The sequence below is a fragment of the Anastrepha obliqua genome, chromosome 4, assembly GCF_027943255.1.
Source record: "Anastrepha obliqua isolate idAnaObli1 chromosome 4, idAnaObli1_1.0, whole genome shotgun sequence".
NCBI lineage: Eukaryota > Metazoa > Arthropoda > Insecta > Diptera > Tephritidae > Anastrepha > Anastrepha obliqua.
The window spans coordinates 113,926,736-113,942,652 of NC_072895.1; the positions used below are offsets into that span (position 1 = coordinate 113,926,736).

The 15,917-nt window shown below is 35.8% G+C and overlaps 3 protein-coding genes across 15 annotated transcripts in view; 1 reads left to right on the top strand and 2 right to left on the bottom strand.

Moving 5' to 3' along the window:
* Positions 1 to 200: 200 nt before the first annotated feature.
* Positions 201 to 3,541, bottom strand: LOC129243919 (U4/U6.U5 small nuclear ribonucleoprotein 27 kDa protein). Its single transcript, XM_054881370.1, has 3 exons — positions 3,362 to 3,541; positions 2,893 to 3,281; positions 201 to 1,335 (listed from the first exon to the last, which is right to left on the bottom strand). The coding sequence occupies exons 2-3, from the start codon at positions 3,120 to 3,122 to the stop codon at positions 1,053 to 1,055; spliced, it is 513 nt and encodes a 170-aa protein (XP_054737345.1). The 5' UTR covers positions 3,123 to 3,281; positions 3,362 to 3,541; the 3' UTR covers positions 201 to 1,052.
* On the bottom strand, positions 1,659 to 2,719 carry LOC129243918 (eukaryotic translation initiation factor 6). Its single transcript, XM_054881369.1, has one exon. The coding sequence runs from the start codon at positions 2,467 to 2,469 to the stop codon at positions 1,732 to 1,734; it is 738 nt and encodes a 245-aa protein (XP_054737344.1). The 5' UTR covers positions 2,470 to 2,719; the 3' UTR covers positions 1,659 to 1,731.
* A 1,547-nt stretch (positions 3,542 to 5,088) lies between the features above and the next one.
* The window catches only part of LOC129243981 (protein hu-li tai shao), a 120,821-nt gene continuing 109,992 nt past the window's right edge, over positions 5,089 to 15,917 (top strand). For 4 of the 13 annotated variants that reach the window (XM_054881514.1, XM_054881513.1, XM_054881516.1 and 1 more), the window contains exon 1: positions 6,398 to 6,924. The gene's annotated coding sequence lies outside the window, so the exon portion shown is untranslated. The other 9 variants (XM_054881503.1, XM_054881509.1, XM_054881510.1 and 6 more) reach the window with 7 other exon arrangements.

Here is a 15,917-nt window from a genome sequence, read left to right on the forward strand (position 1 = left end):
TTGTTGTGAATAGAAAATTTCATGTGCAGTTAATTCATAACAAGAATTTGGTAAAATGGAACGAAAACAGAGTTACAGTTACGTTTTTCTTCCTTTATGGAACTAAAATGAATCAAGCGCAAGAGTTCAGCGCATAAAAAAAAAAAATTAGGAAAAAATCAACACATCCATTTTTGTTTCCAACAAAGCACTTCTTTTGACGAATTCAACCACAAAATAACTAATATTTTCAATGCCAGAAGTTAAAAGCATTTCTAAAAAAATATCAATGTGGAAAAAGCTGCATAAACTACACGCGCCGCACTTTCGCCTTAATTCATTTTAGTTTGACACATTTCAGTTTTCATTTGTTGTTGTAACAGAAAAATAAAAATGTTTCGTTTAATTACTTTAAATATTCAAAAACTATTGTAAACTTGTAGTTTGCAATTCAAGAGTTTTAAATGAGAAGAGTGAAATTGTGCTGCTCGCGTTAATCTAAAATTGTCTGCCATTTAAAAATACAAAAAATTCAACTGTAGCTTCAGCTTTTTAAATGGCCTAAAAATCATTTTACTCTCAGCCAGTCAAGTAATGCAATTTTAGCATCAAAGTAGTCATCATTATAAAATATGCGCTCGTGTTGTTTTAATGCTTTCATAAATACGATTATTTGACAAAGCAGTGTCGAAATTCAAAATGTCGACTTTTTTCATCCCATCAAACTTCGAGCAGCACTTCAACACCTCACATTCATAACATTTATAATAGGTCTTAGATACTATGGGAAAACTTAAACAGGCAATTAAAAAAGGTTTAATATTTAAAATATTAATGAGGTATATGTGGTGGAAATTTTGAAAATTGAATTTTGTAAACCGGTCTATTGCATAAAATTGCAGGATTGTCAGTGCATGCTGCTGCAGTAGTCTTGAGCGTTGGATACTACAGCAGTTGCACTTCTAAAGAATAGTAATAGTAAAAAAAAAATTAGTACAAAAATGTACGTCGACATATCGCCGTATGTGCAGCGCTCGGTTTGTGAAACGCGTTTTTCGCGTTCCCCTGCCGCGCTATGCCACAAAGTCCAGCGGCCGATTAAAGCCACCTTTGCGATTCATATATTGACGATACTTGCGCTTTAAGATTACATGCACTTCTCCGACGTCGTTACCTTCGACCTTCTTGTTTTTGGTTGTGTCGAACGTGCAGAAACCCATTGTTTTCAACATTTCAACCTCTTCAGGGGATTTACCCTCCAAATCGGCTTCTGTGATTTTTGGACGTTCAGTGGCAGCACCACGTCGCCCCGATGACGTTGACGCCGAAGTGGATGGATGACCACGCGAGCGAGACCTATAGCCAAAGAAACGGTTTTAAAGAGATGATAATATTAAGCCAAATATAAGTACAAAACGTAATAATAACAAATTAAATAATAATTGCACCCGCCCCATATATTAGATTCTCTATAAAATCGTTTCGCTTTCCCGAAACTCGCGCCACTTTCCTAATCCGGAGAAATTACAATTCCAATACATACAAAAATACCAACATATTTTGAGTGAAGCTTCAATCTCCATGCTTGATGAGTCAACATAGTAGTAATCGCCTTTGTACACTTTTTCCAGCATTTTATTAGAAAAATACATAAATTGATATTATAAACTAACATTAAATTTATTCTGAAATAATTTTATTACCAAAAGTCTTTACACTTCAATTTAATTTCGATTTTACATTTAACGGCATTTAAGACATTTCTTCAATAAGAGCAGCACGCAATTTTGTTGTGACTGTGCTCGGCTGGGCTTGGTTTAATTTGAAGACACTTTCAATCACAGACATTTCTGTAGCGGTAGAACTCATGCCGACGAATGATATCCAATCGTTCACAACCATGCCAGCTGCTAGAACGTCGCTGCCCTGATTTACTGTACCCGCCACCAATGGCACTTGAAGCAGTGACGATAATTCATTTTGATCCTGTATACTGGTTTTTGGATGCACCATTCCACCCTGATTGCTGAGCACTGTATAGGTACCTACGAGCGGGTTCTCGGCTATAGTTTGCCGAAACACTTCCACCTTTAGTACATCACCGATGATTTCTTCTGTTTCCTTATCAAGATCGGGATGCACTAAGGCGACATAGTCATTGCAAGCGATTACGTTTCCCAACGCCGAAAGTCGTTCTTCGACGCGTTGGATTTTAACTGCATCCGGTAATGTATTCCGCAAATGTTGTAGCTCCACATCGGTAGTGGAATGTGGTACAAGTAGTCCATTACGGTTGCCTACCGTAAGACGGCCAATGATGCGGCAACCACCAATGCTGGCATGCACGACCGGTATGGTCTCTGCCAATTCAGATTCATATACACTGTAGAATGCCTCGGAGCCGCCGATGGCAACTAGGCAGTATGCGTTTGTAAGTTTGCTGAAAACGCCGATGTCATCGTTGTTCTCAAATTGCACACGAAATGCCATTTTGTTTATATTCTATTTAATATTACACTTTTTCACTTGATCTCCTGTACGCGTTTAGTGTGGTTTATTTACTGATGAAGTTTATTCTGCCAAAGAACTTTATAAAACGTGCAATTAAATTTAGTGATGAAATTCGCTGATATTACTCTTCTAATTTCATCTGCTATTTCACTTCACGTGGTAATGCGCTGAAATGTCAAAGTCGACATAAAATAACGCAACTGAAGCAAAAGCGAGGGAAAATTAACGCGCAGGGTTGTAATCACACTAACACTTTAAATGTTTGAATCAATTGATTGGCGTAATTTTCGAGAAATAATGTAATATATAACTTAAAATATAATTAAAAATTTGTAAAAAAGTTGTATACTTAGTTCTGTGACGTTTCTGTCTTGGGTCAATACACTACACTTTACTATTCACCTCGAACGCCGACGGCTCGATCTATCCCGCTCATGGCTGCGACTTCGGTCACGATCACCACCGCCTCCTCTATCCAGTGAACGTCTACGCAATGCACGGCTACTGCTACCAGCACCCGTTTCACGTTCCCGCTGGCGTTCTCGTTCTCTAGAACGGCGTTCTCGCCGCTTTTTGCGTTCGGAACGCTCTTTTTCACGTCGCCGATGTGACGGCGATGGGCTGCGTCCCATTCTTTTGGGTGAGGTAGCTGTCTGTGAAGGTATATGATGGACGTTGAGGGTTGTTGCAGCCGAAATTTGACGCTATTCTATTCAAATTTGCAGGCGCCTTGCAAGTATAAACCGTTTAATGTTTGTTGCTGCTTTACTTAATATATCACTTGTAGATGCCTGAGAAACCAAATGTGGTACATATGTATTTATATATAACTTACAGCGTGTATATTGAAATTAATTATGAAACAACTTACCTTTTCTAAATTGTGTCCTACTATAAAATTTCGACACCGGCATTAATTATTTTTAAACTTAAAAACTAAAATAAAAAATTATCACACCAACCGCGGCGTCTCGTCCACTTTCAACAACTGCTTCTTCGCGTCAACAAACGGCCTTGCAGTTCACAAAAGTGTAATCAACTGTGACAGGGTGGTTCAGTGGACGAATTTTTCGTTGTGCTGGATAATCGAAACCTAATAATCTACATTTACAAGTTTCAAGTTTTGAAGTCAAGTTTATATAGGATTAATAAATAAACATATAAAATCAGTCAGAAATATAATTGATTAATTTTTCGTGCGGTACTCAAACTTTTTATACATATTTGCTAAGAATGTATTTAAGTTATTGGTAATATTTTTGGTGGAAAATGCAGTACACATATAAAGTCGGGCTTAGTAGTTACAATGTCGCATTAGTAATTTTACGCGTGATTGTAATTATTTATTTAACTAAAATTTGGTGGAAATGTTAGGGAGATGTTCCTGATTACAGTTTTGCAAAATGCCTTCAGCAACTGCACTATAGTTTGCCGCATTATATTATATTTTCCTATAAACTTCACTTCAATTCTTAAAAAATGCAGTCACACGCGTGCTTTTAATTGTTATTGTACTTGTATTCAAATTATTTCAATGAAAATTATTTGCAAATGCGTTTGTGAATAGTTCATATTTAAAACGTCTTATACCCGAGGAACATTGTTTCAAACTTAAGTTACCAACATGCAATGTTATAGCCGCTGGTGGCGCTCAAGCATGCATGTCCAGCAGGCTTATATGTGTGCATGTCGGGTGACACTCGTACTTGCTTCGTGTCACACATACTTGTTGTCGGCTTTTGCACGATAAAAATCAAAAATTTTAGATATTAGCGTCAAGCACCCGACACGCACACACATAAGCTGCAGAACAAGCATGCTTGAGCGTCAACAGGGGCTATTACGGTCAATGTTACCCGTGTAGGTGTATGTTTGAAGCAACGCACTAGCCAGGAGAAGGAAATAACCGCCAAAAAGTAGGCACCAAAAAAACGCCAAAAAAATTGGGCCCAAAAAACTTCCCAAACGGTACGCACCAAGGAAATATAACGCCAAAAAATAGGCACCAAAACTATATTTCCTACAAGTTTGCACCAACAAACAAGCGCCAAAGAGTAGGCAGTGTTATTTCTCACTAGAAATTAGCAACCACAGGGAAAGTTTCAAAGTTTCAGTTTCATTTTCAAGATGCCGAGAGAACAGTTGATATGAGTGTTACTTGTCAAAGATATGCTCAGTTAATACAATTAGTAGAAAATATGCTTCTACTCTGATGGTCAATTAGAGTGTGTTAGCTTCAAGATAATTTTGAACAAGTCATACGACGTTAAGCCTCAGCCTTATATCCGGCCAAAAACTGTCGGTTCAGCATCATTCCCACAACGTATATGGGGAAACTTTATGGTGTTGCAACAGCAACATCAAGAAAACTCGACTCTGAAAAAAAGTTCACGAAGAGCAATAATGAAAAAGAACTGTAAAAAATAAATTTTCATTCAATTTACTTGCAACTTCTTTGACTTAACAAAGTTAATTTTCAAATTTGGTATTTTATTTATTCAATTGCAACCCTGCTTGTAACACAACATCCCGTTATTTCTCCAGCAAACTTCAAAATGACATCATCTCGATTATTTTCTGATCAGAATGAGTGAACCAAAATCAACCGATTTGCATATAGTGTGTACGCATTTTTACCTATAGGGAAGTGGCACCGGAAAAGTGACGCGAATGCAATTGGAAAATCGAAAGGTAGGAAATTTTAGGCGAATCAGAAGAGCAGAACAGCAGAACAGAAGCAAAAGCGGAATCGAACGAACGTCGTCGACTCGAATGTTTGAGTGTTTGCGCTGGAATAGCTCAAAGAAAACGAACGTCGAGAATTGTTGTAAGGCTTTAATAAGTCCGTTTATAATTTATAATAAATTAGGCAAAATCTAAATATTCTTTTCATTTTAAATCGGCGAAAAAAACTTGAATTAACGATGTGTGTGTTCGGCTAGTTGGTATATAGAAAAAAGTCTGCAGGGGAAAGTAGTTGCGTAGAAAAAATGTTATGCGCCGCGATTGAAAGTGAAAATTGGTTTGAGAAAATTAGCAAGAACGAGAATTAAAAAATCGATTATCATCGGTAGACGGTGCTCGTGATACCTATTTTTTATAGCAAATACTGTGCGCTTGTGTTGAATTAAAAACCGGCGAAAGCCCACAATGATCATTAAATGTTATCTGGCATTTTGCTCTCTATTGAACTTCGTTTGTGACTAAAATGACAGCAATGACATAATAATTTAATCGTGCCGATAACTTACATATAATTTATATTATCCTTCATGTAGTATAGCTCTCTGCTTTTAAAATAAGCATTTGCATACATCCATATCTAGTGGTCATTCCATTAAATATTTTAATTACAGATTACTCTACCTCAATTGGGCGTATGCTCCGCCACTTTTTTCTGTTGCCTTATAGAAATTTCCCTATTTTAAATACAGAGGGAAATTTTATTAAAAAAAAAACCCATAAAAAAGTGTTTTTGTATTGCGCGTGCTATTGGCGTCCGCAAGAGATGCCGTTTATAATTTTCGGACAGTTGAATAAAAAAGATTTCTGAAATCAAAATTGTTAATAAAGTATTTCGAATAAAAAACATATATATGTTGTATCAGATATTTTATACCATATACTCTTATTTTCTCGTTTTTAAATCTTGCTTTCATTTTCTTTTATTCGTTTCATGCGAAAACATATTCACTTTTTCTTTTATTTTCAAATGGAAAATTCCCTTTATTCCCCTTTTCTTTTGGCCGTCTTGTGTCGCGTTGATTGGCTTGTGAGTTGAGTGAATTCGTACGCAAAGGCACACGTAGACGCAGTCGTTTTATCATTTAATTCTGGTATTCTGGTTGCTCTATTCGCTTGTGAGTGCATGTTCGGACGTAGCGGTCAATTTGTTTCAGTGGTAGACGCCAAATTCCCCAATTGGATTTATTAGCTGGGGCAAAATATAAATTAGGCGCGCCTGTGGTTGATTTATAATTAATAGAAAAAATAAATCTGATTCTATCTAGTGTTAATTTGTGCGAAATTGTGACAGCGTCATTCAAAAATAAAAAAAAACAGTCTATAAGAAAATTGACTGTCGTTCCGCGCAAATATATTCCGTATTTTAAGAGAAAAATTAGCAGCGGACGACAACGACGGCAGCTAAAGCAGCAGAAAAAGTGAAAAATTTGATGTGCTTATTTGTGTGTGTGAAAATTTCAAGTTTATAAAAAAATTTATTTGAGAAGATAATAAGAAATTATAATAAATTACATTTTTTACTTCTTTCGGTCGAAGAACGGGTTGAGTTTGAGAGCAGAACAAAAAGAAAATAAATAGCTATAATAAGAGAATTCGTAAAAAGAAGACTACAACAATAGAGAGCACACGCACTTGTGAAAGGGGGAAAAAGGTGTGAGAGAGAGCGAACGCGGATCACGCAATAAAACGGTAAGTGAGAATCGTGCTTAATGGGGAATATGAAAAATTTAGCAAATGGGTAAGCATACATTTCATCGGGATTTTAATTTGATCATAATGTTAGGGTTGGGTCGGCAGCAAAAAAATAATTGCTTGAAAATAAAGGAGTTGTACGATTTATGAATGAGGTTTTTTTATTTCATTTTATTTTAAAAAACTAGATTCAAACTATATCGCAAATTTCGGGAACTAGGCAACTCACATTAAACAAATGTATTTAGCAATATGTGATTGAATTTTACTGTGCTCTCATAAGAATTATCATTGCGACAATTCTGCCCATTGTAATTACTTTTTTTGGTAGTCCCTCAAAAGAGAGAGACTGTGTTGCCAACGGCACTTTAATTAATTCGTCTTGGGTAGTATCAGTAGATCAGCTGAATAGATTTTTTTCTATTCATTTGGTCTCTTAAATGTCAAATTTTGTTTAGATTACTCTAAACTGTCATTATTTGTTTGTAAATTTTATCATTCTAGGATGTAAAAGCAAAAACAAAATACAGTGCTCTACTGCCACTATCTGTTAATCTGCCTTGGAACTAGTCGGTTTTTTCTTTTTTGCTTTTATTTTTTTTTAACTGAACACCAGAAAAAAAGCAAATAACAGCCAGCAGTATTTACTTTATTATTACTTTACACAGTCCACTAGTTTTTAAAGATAAAGAAATTGTATTCAATGTTTTCAAATACGCAATGAAGTTTACTATACGAAAAACTATTCTAAGCTTATATTTCTCTAGTTCAATAATACGCTGGTAGCACGCTTGCGTAAAATGACGTCATGTTTTCTTAAATTTGCTATACACCACCGCCCTACACAGCCCCAATTTCGGGTAATGCCATACCGCATCGAATAAATTGCGGCTTTGCTTGTTTTTGTTGTTGACATTGCTTTCGGCGTTCGCCATTCGTTCGTTTTCTCATGTGCTCTATTGCTGTTTATTATTAAGCTCTACTCTTTCTTTCCAGTTATTGTTGTTGTAATTGTGTGTTGTACTGAGAGTGTGTAGCACAGCAAAGATATACTAACGAATGTCATCATCAACTGCTTCTACTTGCTGCCGCTATTCCTATTTTTTGGGTTTGGTCATTTTTCGATTCCGTTTTGACGTCAAATACGTGCTATTTGGTTTTTGTGTTACCTCTAAAATAAGAAAAATGTATAGCGGAAGGTTAAAAAACAAATGTTTTATTCGATTTCCCACGAATGAAATGATCACAATGTCCACAATGAAAGTAATAAATTAATCAGAACCAATGCGTTAATTACGTAACTTTAGCTATGCATGCATTTTCCTGTTCCTCACCCTGTATAAATTTGTGTCGTCACCTTTCTACTCGGTATGCTGCATCCGCCGTTATATTTTTACTGTTTTTGTTATTGCAATTGGTTTAATAATTGCAACGTCATGCCATCAATGTCGTCGGCGAGAAAGGGGTAGACCTGGTGGGCAGCTCAGCGTGGGCGGCCATGCACTTTGAAAGGAAACGATAAATTGAAAGCACCTATTTGAAAGTTGGTACAAAAACAGATGATAAGAAATAAGAGCCATTGTGTGCAAAAGTCTACATCAGAATGTCTGGACATAATAACATGAAAAGAACAGTGGTACGATATTTTGACAGTGGTGTTAAATTTTTTTAAAATAATTAAAGAGTATAATAGTGCGAAAATGCATTTTAACCATTTGCTTTAACATCAGTAACAATAAGGCAGTGTATTTAAAAGGAAATAATGATTACTAAAATCATGACAAAATTGCAAAATGTTTTGCCACGGCTATTTTAAAATCAATATCTATAAGAATTGTAGTTTTAGTATGCCAAAGGATCGTTCCTCCGGCTCTTTAAAGCTTAAGAAGCTTTATTTGTATTTAGGTAATTAGGACTCAGCAACTAAGTTAGACTTTCACCGGCAATCGTAATGTTTATAATGTTGTTACATCAACAATTCATTTGATTTGCATGACTGTTATTCAGTTTGCAATGTACTTATTGTAAAACATGAAATAAAAAACAACTTGTTTGCTGATTCGCACTCGGCAGTTTGGTAGACACACTTTGTTATTGTTGTGAGCGCATGTGTGTAAATGCGTAAAAAACACCATAAAGCAAAGTCATAAGAGATGTTGGAAATCTGGGTCAAACCTACAAAGCGAGGCACGCGACACCGAAACTAACACCATCACTAAAATGCCGACTCGCGGTTGCAGTGGTCACTGCACTAAACACATTCGGCGTCCCAATGGCGCCTACTACGAAAACCACAGCAGGGCGTGAGGCAGGTTGAGATAGACAAATCGCCAACAAGTGCCGACATCAATATTTTGTTCAGAGTGCACTTAGTGTAGTGCCTAACTATTCTATTACATTTGTAAGGCAAATCAAACGCACAAAAACAAGTAAACAAAGAACTGTTGCTTGTTTCTAAAAAAGAAAAATATATACAGCTGACTTGAACCGTTAATATTGCCATCAGAACTGTAGGTATTTGTGAAAAAATATTTAAAATGTGAAATTCACTTTTTCTATGAAAATACTAAAATAATGTATTTTTTTAAAAGGTAGTTATTAGCTTTAAAAATTCTACATCTTATCAAGATCGCACGACATTCGCTCACTATCTTATCGCCAAGTGTTGAAAGCACGTCGATAGTACGTCAAATATTGTAAGCAGCAATAAGCAAGAAAACCGGCCGGCTGGCGGGACGGCCACAAGTATTGCAATATGTGCATACATACATACATACTACATATGTGTGTACGTAGTTGCACATATATTATAAGCGTGTGAAGTGAATGCAAAAAACAAATTACATTTTTTTTATTTTAAAAATTAGTGTAATGATAATACTTACAAATAATTATTTATATTTCTCTTAACCACAATTTATAAGGTGGCATTTACATATCTGTGTCGGGTTGTAACAGCAGAAAGCATCCCTCATAAATTTTTGAGGAATACCACTGAAGTGTTAGTTCTCGATAGTATTCTCCAAAAAAGTATGCTTTTACAACAACAACATGCCTTGGCCAAACATGAGTCCGTGTCTTTCTGTTCGTGAGCTCGAGACTTTATCTGTTATTGTTGCTTTTGTAAAAGCATAGAGTACACGCCAAAAGCTACTGAAGTGTTGATTTTTGTGTGGATATGATTCTATCGAACGGATAACGTATGATGTACATATATCCCTTTAGTCTTCCTTCGTTCCTATTGTTATCGAACGGGTATTCACAAGATATAGTGAATTCATGTATGTATGTATGTAGATGGAACAATAGTTTGAATAATGCTAAAGTGGGTTGTAAAAACAAATGTTACAGTTATGTATATAAAGCTCCCCTTGTCTTAATTTAAGTTTGAAGATTAATTACTTTGAAATTTTTTATATCGATAAATAGAAAGCGCCACATTGTGTCTTAATTTTATATGATTCATTGTATCTCCATAGATTTAGTAGGTGTTGGTCGGTACTCATACCGCTGCTACGTTTACGGACCAGAAACCACATGTTTGTTTGTCTCTTCCTCATTTCTACCTTCGCGACCGACTTGCGCAATATTTCATTTGCCTGAGTAAAGTGTGTATTATTTGTTTAGCACTTTACGGATTTTTATTTTATTTTTGTTTTTGCTCTTTTCAAACCACATTATCTTACCCACATTTGCTCAGTGTGTATTTAGCAATAGTATCAGTGGTGATATCAGTTGCGCTCTCAGCTCAACTCACCTTTTTACATTTTTTTCACTTGTATTTTACCCCGCCCAAAAATATGTTGTATTACGTAATTAAGTACTATTTAACGCATTCATTAAACGCACCGTTGTATATATGTATGTACTATATAGATGTACATACATATATTAATAGATATGTATGTATTATGTATGTATACAGCTCATTCATACTTGAGGTTTGGTATATATTTTTCTTAATTTTATTCCCCTCCGACATTTTTGGTCTGGAGTGAGGCCACTCAAACCGGCTCTCCTACTTCTATCTATTGTTAGTTTGCATTCTCGCTCTTTCATTCTCTTACTTATTCTGCTGGACCTACTTGCAATTAGTCAGAGTATCTATACATTTTTTTATCACTCAATTTTTGACTATTTTATTGGCGATTTTCTCACTTTGCCATTTTTTACCGGTTATCTCTTCCACTTTTCTATTTTTATTTTATTTATTATGCTAACAAATTTAATTGATTGTTTAACAATGTTTGAAAACGCAAAGGAAGTGAAACATAACTTTGGAATTTTTCTATCTTTTTTTTACGTTATTTTAAAATTAAGCATTCTACGTTTCCAATTAATACTGCTGAAGAATAAACTACTAATTTTAGTCACAATTAAATTCGGGTCATTTCGGTTATATAGAACCGAATATTGTGGACACGCCAACGAAGATTTGGGTAATAAATACTGAATTCGAGCAGATTAGTTAACTATTGTGTCTGTGAAATCGAGCTTGAAAAAGTGTTTTAAATGTTTGTACAGTAACTAGATGGCACATATCAATTTTATAGGTACGGTGATCGTGCGTCCTTTCCATAATTTTTTAAAAGAGAAACACCCGAACTTGTGCGGTTTTTTTCCTTTGCCGTTTGTGATTTTGTTCCTCGTTTAATCAGATATTTTATTTATTTGACTATTTGTATTTTTTTATTAGGAGGTTGAATTAGTTTTAAAGGTGGCACACAGATGGCGCTATTTATCACTTTATCGCGTTGGCAATACTGAATATATATTCATGACAAAGCCTCATCCCTAGGCTTTGTTTATCAGTATCTGTCATTTCGCTAAAGTATAAACAATGCAGTGTTTTCGTGCTCCGAGTATGTCAACTTTCGTGCCGTCGAAACGCAATTTGCGGGAAGCTTTGCTTTTCTGCTTCAATTTGAAAAAAAAATACAGCCCAAGCCCGTGAATTGCTGCAGGAGGCCTACCCAGACCATACTCCGTCGATTTCAACATGTGAGTACTGGTTTCGACGATTCAAAAGTGGTGATTTTCACACCGAAGACAAGGAGCGTCTTGGCCAGCCCAAAAAGTTCGAGGACGCGGAATTGGGGGAATTGGTAAACGAGGACTCGTGCCAAACCCAAGAAGAGCTTGCTGAATCATTGGGCGTTGATAAATCAACCGTTTGCAAGCGTCTAAAAGCGATGGGAATGATCCAAAAGCAAGGACATTGGGTCCCGTACGAGTTGAAGCTGCGCGACGTCGAACGGCGATTTTTTACGTGCGAATTGCTGATCGAGCGAAAAAATCGGAAGGGTTTTTTGCATCGGGTGGTGACTGGCGACGAAAAATGGATCCACTACGATAACCCAAAACGCAAAAAATCACGGGGTTTGCCCGACCACGCATCAACGTCGACGGCCAAGCAGAATATTCACGGCAAGAAAATCATGCTCTGCATTTGGTGGGATCAGGTCGGCGTCGTATATTTTGAGCTGCTCCAACCGGGCGAAACAATCACGGGGGATCGCTACCGACTGCAATTGATGCGTTTAAGCCGGGCATTGAAAGAAAAACGGCCGGAAACGGTAAAAAGGCACGACAAGGTTATTTTTCAACATGACAACGCTCGGCCGCATGTTGCTCAACCTGTCAAAAAATACCTTGGAACGCTTGGCTGGGAAGTGTTACCCCACCCGCCGTATAGTCCAGACATAGCTCCCTCCGATTATCATTTGTTCCGGCATATGAGTCTCGATTTGGCGGACCAGCGGTTCTCCTCGTACGAGGCTACCAAAATATGGGTTGAGTCATGGATAGTCAAGCAGCGGCCAGAATTTTGGAGAAACGGCATCCGGAAATTGCCCGAAAGATGGGCGAAAGTTGTAGCTAGCGATGGCCAATACTTCGAATAAAATATTTTGTACCGTTTTTTCACAATAAAGCCCCAAATCTTCGAAAAAAACCTTTAAAACTAATTCAACCTCCCAATATTATTTTTATTTTTTTATCATTTTTATTTTCATTTTTTTTTACTATTTTTTATATTTTGTTTTATTATTTTTAATTTTTTTATTATTTGTATTTTTTTTATTATTTTTATTATTTTTATTTTTTTATTATTTTTATTTTTTTTTATTATTTTTATTATTATTTTTTTTTTTATTATTATTATTATTTTTTTTTTTTTTTTTGTTATTTTTTATTATTATTATTTATTTAATTTTGTTTATTATTTTATTATTTTTATAATATAACATTATGGTAGCCCATCTAGCGTTTGAAACTTGAATTACTTATTTTTATTACCTGAAGATTAGATGAGCATTCGTTGCTACCTCAATTCCAACAACACTCCTTATCTATTTTTAATTATATTTATAAATGTTTACAATGTATTAAGTAGATTATTGTTATACGCATCTAATATATTCGCTGTAGGTTTGTTAAGTTTTCTTTTAATTTAATTTTTTTTGCCATGCCCTTTTCTGTTTGCTCGTTTTCCCCTTCTTTGCATTGTTGTCTCATGATGGGCTTCTTCAATCCAGGCGCGTGTTTGTTTTCCGTTTTTTTTTTTTGGTTTCTACTTGGCTGTCCATATTTATTCTACTAGTTAAATGTGCGTATAATAATTTTGAGATATTTTCTGTTCACAGCAACTGTCTCTCTTAACCTGCCTGTCATTAGTTCATCAATCAAAGGAATTATCCAAGTAGCAACGTTTCGGGCGTCTTTTGTCAGCGTTGCTTTTGCTTGTTTACTTTTAACTCTTTACCTTTTGCCTTAAACAATTTTTCTGTGTGGTTGTAATAATTGACTTCATTTTTCATGCCTTTCTAATGTTTTTGTTGTTTATTTTTTGTTTCAATGCATTAATTTTAGACTCCGTTTAATGTAAACCTTCTTTGCTAGCATTTTGAAATTAAGCTATATCAAGTATTTTTAAGGGATTATTTGGCGTGGAAAAGTATTTTATTTTCTTTCTCCAGTAGATTTTGTTTTTGTATAGGATGCATACATAAATACAGCTATACAATATATACATAGCCGTCGATTAATGATGGCACATCCACATTTTGACCAGCTTTGACTATTTTCCTTTTTTGTTTTTGAAAGTGCAGTATTTTATTTTACGAAAATTGGAAAAAATTCCTTAGTTCTATTTCCTAGTCATTCCGGTAAAGTAGCATCGGCAATTAGACCTAATGTGGATTTGTATACTGAAGTCACCTTGGGTACTGTTCAGCATGAGAGCTATGATCGTGATATTGGGGCCCAAAAGCTCTTGTTTTCGCAGTTTCTATCCCTCAGCATGTTACCCAATATCTTTTGAATATAACTTTAATTCAAATAGATTTAATTTGGCTCATTCTGTTCTATCGATCACTAGAAACTGCAATTAACCAGCAACTATGTTATCAGTCAAAGCAGTAGTTGGCAATTCGCCTAACTGCCAGTCTTACTGCTTGCAAGCCTGTCACCTTTTAATCTAGCCTAATTTTTTTGCCAACACCAGTGTCTTAAGCTACTCTTCCTCCAGCCACCAGCCGTCTGTCTCACTGTTTCACTGCCTCACTGGTGGTTGACACAAATTTTTAATCTCTGAAATTGTCGGTTTTCTTGCCTTCATTGCAGCGACTATTAATTTATATTTTTCCTCGCATACAGTTTGCGTCTTTAATCGCTCAAACATTTAACGGTTAGTAGCAATAATTCAACGACCATAAAAAGAAGAAATTCTAGACGTGGCTATTAGACACTGACCTGCCTCGTCACTGGGTGTGTACAAAAGTGTGTGGGTCTTCGTCTTTTTCTCTATAACTTCAGTAGAAGTGTCAGGCGAACTGCTGAAACATCATTAAAATCTCTTGCCATACTCATACACACGAGTTTTGTAACTACGTGTTTTAAGTACGACTACAAGGCAACGTGTACAATATAAGACATTGCCTGCCATTTGTTGTTTGGGGCATGCCCGCGATCATCTACCTACCTACCCATGTCTGTACGTACTTATGTACTCGTACACACATATCTACCCACCTAAGACAGTTAGCTTGCTCATCCATTTACATTGTAAATACCAAAAGCTTTGGCACACTCGCCTCTAGCACTGCTTGCCACTACTGCCTTCCTGTGTCCCATGATATTCGCTTCCAAAGTTGATGTTGATAAAGAATGTTGTTGGGTAGCTGGATGGCAGTGCCTAGACGGCGTTGGACGGCCAAAGCGACGAATGGCACGTCTAACGAAACAACTTTGTGGACAAAGATGATTGAATTGGTGGTTGTATCTTAAAGTACAGCTTTGCTCCAAAAAATAGGAGTGAGCATGTCTTGGTAGCGGTTATGTTTAAACAAAGATAGTAAGTATGAAATTTAAAAATTTATCCTATTAGCTAAATTAATTTGCCGACTGTCGATTTGCGTTAAATTATTAAACAGTTTGGATTCTGCCCTCATTACATAACTTGATAGGAAATCTATTTTGTACATTTTTTGTGTTTTGAATGCCTAAACAAATAACAAAAAAAAAATCTGCTATTAGCTATATAGATAATTATTTGAAGGTAAATGTGCGAAATAAGCAACTCTTTCAACTATAAATCAACTATAAATTTTCACATTTCCATGGAAAATTCGAAAGGCGTCGAACAATGCAGGTCTGCCAGACCAAAGCTGGCCACAATCAGGGTACAATCCCCAGCGATTTGTTGCAGTTGGAGAAAATCCATTGTGTATGGCGGAGTGCGGGCACAAATGCACAAATCCAAAGTAATTGAAAATTTTCATTTACCTCAGATTTATTGCTAGTTTGAGACGCAGTTTGTGGATTTTTTAATTTTTTATTTTATTACTGACTGTCGTCGAGATAAGAGTAAGCGGGAAAATGACAAGTGTTAATAAAATTATTTTAGAAGAATAAAAAGTGAATTATTCAAAACAAGAATAGAAAATAATCATCAAAACTTCAACCTGAGGCAAGAAATCTGAACGTCGCAG